The sequence below is a fragment of the Tachysurus fulvidraco genome, chromosome 6 (assembly GCF_022655615.1).
Source record: "Tachysurus fulvidraco isolate hzauxx_2018 chromosome 6, HZAU_PFXX_2.0, whole genome shotgun sequence".
Classification (NCBI taxonomy): domain Eukaryota; kingdom Metazoa; phylum Chordata; class Actinopteri; order Siluriformes; family Bagridae; genus Tachysurus; species Tachysurus fulvidraco.
Window position 1 is genome coordinate 6,973,730 of NC_062523.1, and position 6,000 is coordinate 6,979,729.

The 6,000-nt window shown below is 42.5% G+C and overlaps 1 protein-coding gene across 4 annotated transcripts in view; it reads left to right on the forward strand.

Moving 5' to 3' along the window:
* nckap1 (NCK-associated protein 1) overlaps positions 1-4,840 on the forward strand; it is a 52,101-nt gene extending 47,261 nt beyond the window's left edge. For all 4 annotated transcript variants that reach the window (XM_027162553.2, XM_027162554.2, XM_027162555.2 and 1 more), the window contains 6 exons: positions 8-88; positions 395-488; positions 1,247-1,363; positions 1,526-1,635; positions 3,160-3,249; positions 3,801-4,840. In XM_027162553.2, the coding sequence (XP_027018354.1) occupies positions 8-88; positions 395-488; positions 1,247-1,363; positions 1,526-1,635; positions 3,160-3,249; positions 3,801-3,917 (609 nt within the window). In that variant the 3' untranslated portion in view covers positions 3,918-4,840. The remainder of the gene's footprint in view (positions 1-7; positions 89-394; positions 489-1,246; positions 1,364-1,525; positions 1,636-3,159; positions 3,250-3,800) is intronic.
* Positions 4,841-6,000: the final 1,160 nt, after the last annotated feature.

Below are 6,000 nucleotides of genomic sequence, written 5' to 3' on the forward strand. Positions count from 1 at the left end.
TTTGAAGGTTCTCTCTTGCCACATTCCTTTCTTGGTCAGCTCTGTGGAGGATTTTAAGGATCACATTCCTCGTGAAACAGACATGAAGGTAACCAAACACAACACACTCACACTCGATCACTCGCCACCCACAAAACCCAACCCCCACCACCACCACCACCCACCCACTCACCCACTCACTCACTCACCCACTCACTCACTCACTCACCCACTCACTCACCCACTCACTCACCCACTCACTCACCCACTCACTCACCCACTCACTCACCCACTCACTCACCCACTCACCCACTCACTCACTCACCCACTCACTCACTCACCCACTCACTCACTCACCCACTCACTCACTCACCCACTCACTCACCCAACCAACCAACCTGTGTTTTGTCCTTAGGTGGCCATGAACGTTTATGAGCTTTCCTCAGCAGCAGGCTTGCCCTGTGAGATTGATCCTGCTCTTGTCGTGGCTCTGTCCTCCCAGAAGTCTGGTAAGAAGTGACTTCTTCTATTAGCAATCAGCATGTCAGCAAAAACGAGATCAAAAGGAATGCAGCATGTAGAAACAGCGTAGAAAGAACTTTTACCAGTCGACAGACGCGTTCTGCCGGTAGACTGGAAACGGACCTACGGTTGCGAGTCAAGAGAGACTTTCGCTGCGAGACGTGTGTTTTTCTCTCGGTTGGAATAAACGTACACAGAATTTTAGTGGTTGTTGATAAAGCCTGCTTATTATGCTAAATAGGTGCTTAGGATCGAGCACTCGGGGCGCCTCAGACAACAGGTGGGTTCGGTAGCATCTATTACTTTGTAGATGTAAACATTTGTACGAACGGGGAAAAACTAACCATTTTTTTAAAAAATATAGCTCTTTAGTAGGTTATTAGAAAATATAAATTCTGTGCTTCTAAGTAAGTTATAAATAAGTTCTTAAATGCCTACTTTCATACGAGTCATTAATCATGACAAAGACATTCAATGCTGGACATGGACACAGCCAAACAGGTGAAAGTTCTATAATTTGGCCCTTTGGCACACACAAGTTTCTTTCATAAAAAGAAAGTGAAGTTTATTCCATTTTCAACTAGTAAGGTCTGAGTATAATATTTTCTTAGAAGCTCAACTCGGGGCCTGCTAGAGATAACGTTTTCTCCCAGCGCTTTCTGCTTCGTCGTTGTCCGAGCCAGAATCGAGGTGTGTTAGCGAAGGATCGATGGAGTCATTCTGCCTATTTTTTGTGCGATAACAGAAAACATCAGCCCCGAGGAGGAGTACAAGATCGCCTGCCTGCTGATGGTGTTCGTGGCCGTCTCCCTGCCGACCCTGGCCAGCAACGTGATGTCTCAGTACAGCCCCGCAATCGAAGGTATCTGTGATGGAGAGAATCCATATGTAATGGATTACACTAACAGCTGAACGTTTTTTGACCCGAAGTACAGCAGTGTATCATATTATTATGTGTGTATGGATCATGTAGTAAACCTCACAGGTAACAACGACTGAGAACTCTGCCTTAATGCGTTGTTAGGGCACTGTAACAACATCCACTGCCTGGCGAAGGCGATTAACCAGATTGCTGCTGCTCTCTTCACCATCCATAAGGGCAGCATTGAGGACCGCCTGAAGGAGTTCCTCGCTGTGAGTTCACCACGTCTACACCTTCAGCAACTTTGACACATTCCTTTACATCACCCAGATTTACACAGGGTTCACTTATTTGATGCAGCTGTTCTTAGCCTTGGCGCTGAACTGCCTCGAACCTCCATTCGGTGTGACAGCCAAGAGCTCGCTCTTTAAGCTAACTGCTTGTGTTTGCCAGAAAGGGAACACTAAGTAGCTCTCAAGGTCTAGTCAAGGTGTCCTCTCTCTCTTCCTCTCTGTCTGTCTCTCTCTCTCACTCTCACTCTCTCTCTGTCTCTCTCACTCTCTCTCTCTCTCTCACACTCTCTCTCACTCTCTCTCTCACTCACTCTCTGTCTCTCTCACTCTCTCACTCTCTCTCTCTCTCACTCACTCTCTCTCACTCTCTGTCTCTCTCACTCTCTCTCTCACTCTCACTCACTCTCTCTCTCTCACTCTCTGACTCACTCACTCTCTCTCTCACTCTCTCTCACACACTCTCTCTTTCACTCTTTCTCTCTCTCTCTCACTCTCTTTCTCTCTCTCTCACTCTCACTCTTTCTTTCTCTCTCTCTCACTCTTCTTCACTCTCTCTCTCTTCCTCACTCTCTCACACTCTTCCTCACTTTCTCTTTCACTCTCTCTCTCTCACTCTCACTCTCTCTCTCTCTCTCACTTTCTTTCTCTCTCACTCTTTCTTTCTCTCTCTCACTCTCTCTCTCTCTCATTCTCACTTTCTCTCACTCTCTCTCTCACACACACACACACACACACACACACACACACACACACACACTCTAGTTCCCTCACTTACTGACATAAATGTAACGCTGTTAGATTTTCTGCCTCCAATCAAGAAACCCATCAAAAAACTTGACACCTCGACAGTCGTCTCAACAGCTAGTTTTTTCGTCCCCGGTTTAGAGAGTGACCTCAAATCAAAATAGCTGCTCACAGTAAACAGTGTAAATTACTTTGGAATGAGTTTATTGCAGTTTTATCTTTAATTAATCAGTTAATATACAGACATTATATCATTAAATAAATAACGTAAACCGTAAAATCACGGCTTTGAGAAGGTCATCAGCAGCAACAATAACGTTAGCACTCGCGTTAGTCTAGCTAACGTCTAGACGTTACGTTAATGCATACCTTAACAACTGGATGAAGGAGTACACCAATGACATTAAAGTTCAATACTTGTGCATTAGACTTTCCACAAAGCTCCAGTAGATGTTGGACTTTTTTAACTTTAATAAATGACGGGAAAACTTGTTGGAAGTCGCTCACATCTCTCGACAAAGTGTTTGGAATACTTCCATGGCATAACGAAAGTGACTCACGCTTAATCGGTTCAGACGCCAGCTCTCGTACAACAGAACAGGCCGTACGAATCAGCAGTTATTCATATAATAATCTCACCCACACAAACACACACTTATCGGTAGACAGATTTCAAACTTGTAGAACTTTTTGGAACATCTGAGAGAGATCCATACCAATGAGAAACATCTTTAATTATTTGTGCTTTTCTCCGTGCAGCTCGCCTCCTCCAGTCTGCTGAAGATCGGACAGGAGACGGACAAGACGACCACCAGGAATCGCGAGTCTGTTTATCTTCTCCTCGACATGGTGAGACTCACCACCATCACCACCACCTTTCTTTCTCCTGGCCTTCTGTTTTTAATCATTTATTATCTTATCTTTTAATCACCTTACCGGCTGGAGCTCATTGCAACACTAGCGTATCGATGCTTCACACAAACTTTGCGTCATCTCTTTAAATAGATAAAGAGATGGAATAGCACCGCCGGTTGTAGTATTATTTAAAAAAAAAAAAACAGGCAGCTTTGCAGAAGGGTGATCAAACGTAAATCCTGTAGTCATGCCGTCCGTATCTATCTGTCGTCTTGTGATCAGAGAGCAGCTTGTGTGGGATTTGTCTGAAGGATTAGCGGCTCTTTGAAGCGTAATCTACAAGTAGCTGGACTCTGCTGGGTAATGGAAAGTAACGAGCATCTCGATTAGGCAGAGGACATGTTTGTGTGTGTCCTCCAGACAGTGCCAGAGCTGTCTCTCTCACACACACACACGGCATCATTGCAGATCGGCAAGCCCACCGCCAAACCCTGAAATCTGTTCTCACATGGATTTGTGTGTGTGTGTGTGTGTGTGTGTTCTAGATTGTTCAAGAGTCTCCATTTCTCACCATGGACCTGTTGGAGTCATGTTTTCCGTATGTGCTGCTCCGGAACGCGTACCATGCCGTCTACAAGCAGTCAGTATCTGCTTCTGCGTGAGAGCAGACCAGTCACATTCCACACACACACACACACACACACACACACACAATGTGTACTCATTCTCAGTCTTACTGGCTCAACACTTCTTATGGGATCAAATCATCTTTAAAAGGTAAAAAAAATAAATAAATAAAAAGAACAAGCCGATATTGACCAGGTAGGAGACACAAGTTTTGCTTGTCAAAGACTAGTAACACTAAATATCATTTTTGATGTTTTTCTTGTTTTAATTTGTTTTATATATATTTTTTTTTAGAGTGGGATGTGGAAAGGGAATTTGCAATGGTTTAAAAAAAAAAAGAGAGAAAAAAAAGAAACAGTATTTGGTTGTGTGTCGTGAGGGTGGTCTCGGGTAAAGTAATAAAGCACCACGTTATGCTAAAAACGCTCTAAAACACTATGAAAAAGAAACAGTGATTTTTTTTATTTCGGTGTCGTTCTAGCGCTAATCTGTGTGGGTTAACATGCACATTCTTTCTCTAAAACCTTTTTTTATTATTATATTTCACACAATTTCATGTTCTTTTGACACATTTGACAAAATAACGATATGACACACAGCATCTCATTTGATTAAGCAGAAATGTGGGTATTTACGTGTTCTAAAATAAGCCTATGGTGGTGTTTGTATAAAGCATATTATAATTTTTTAACTAACTTTCATGATGCCTTGCGGCATTTCCGCGACTCCATTGTAACTTTCTGTGCGGTTATGATAAACATTCGTACATATTTATTGAATGTTTATAAGTTGCCTCCCCGTCCCTTTCCTCTCTCTCGTCCCTTCCCTGTTCCCTTTTACCAATTTTATGGTTTTTTTTTTTGTTTTGTTTTTTTTCTTTTCTATTTTGGAAATGACCATGTATCTTCCATAACACTAAATAAACATTGGGTCACATGCACTCGACCCGTGTGCTGTCCTCCTGCGTCAAGACGTCCTGTTTTTTTGTTCTAGCTGATTTAGGTCAAAGACCAGAGCCGATCGGCTCTATACGCTCACTACGCAAGTCGCGTAGGGCCCCGCAAAGTACGCAAGGCCCCGCCAGCCCCTGCCTCATTTTACAGCGCGTGTTAATGTTTACTGTGTAGATGACAATATGAAGCAGAGCTATCAATCTGGTCATGAAAAGAGAAAAAAGAAACAATATGAGAGTGAAATGCGAGAACAGCATTCAGGTAAACTTGTTCCCTTCAAGTTTGATGTCAGCAAGAGCAAATAACAGTAAAGTTAAGTTGATGTGATTCTGTCTCTAGTCTCTATCTGACTAGCTAATTTAGCTGCATCTCTTCGCCTGTCTGTCTGTCACACAACAATTTATTGCGTAAACATTCCCTTGAATAAACGCCCTAGGGCAACGGTGTTTATTCAGCAGCAACATCTGTGTGGGGACCAGTACAAAAAGTAATGTGATAGGTTACAACGACGTTAATGCAATATGGAAAGCAATGGATTTACATTGGAGTGGGCATAATGCCAGGTCAATATGAATTCAATTAAATTTTTCAATTCAAGTATATTTGTATAGCGCTTTTTACAATAGACATTGTCTCGAAGCAGCTTTACAGAACATAAACATAGAGCAGAAGGTAAACATAGGAATAATAAAAGAAATAAATAATAAAAGAATTAACAGAATAAAAAATCTCCCTTAAATTGGTAAAGGAAGCAACATTGAGAGGAACCGGACTCAAGAGGGACCCATCCTCATATGGGTGACACTGGGGGTGTGATTGTAATAAATGAATGAATGCACATCCCTCAGTAAAAAAAAAGCCCCTAAGACACTGTATACTAGGGTTATAACACCTGTGTGGAGAATGTGTTGTTCCTTATGACCGCTGAGTCATAAGACATCATATATACTTCTGTAGATGCGGTGCTATTGGTTGGAATCAGCTACATGGTTACTTATGTGGCTTACATGAAGGTCAGGTGGATTTGTGTTGTTGTTGGTGCGCGCGTGTGTGTGTGTGTGTGTGTGTGTATACTCTATATGACCAAGGACACCTGACCATCACACCATCATATGGTGTTACCAAACTATCTTGAAGTTGGATAGAAGATCTTTGTATGCTCCTA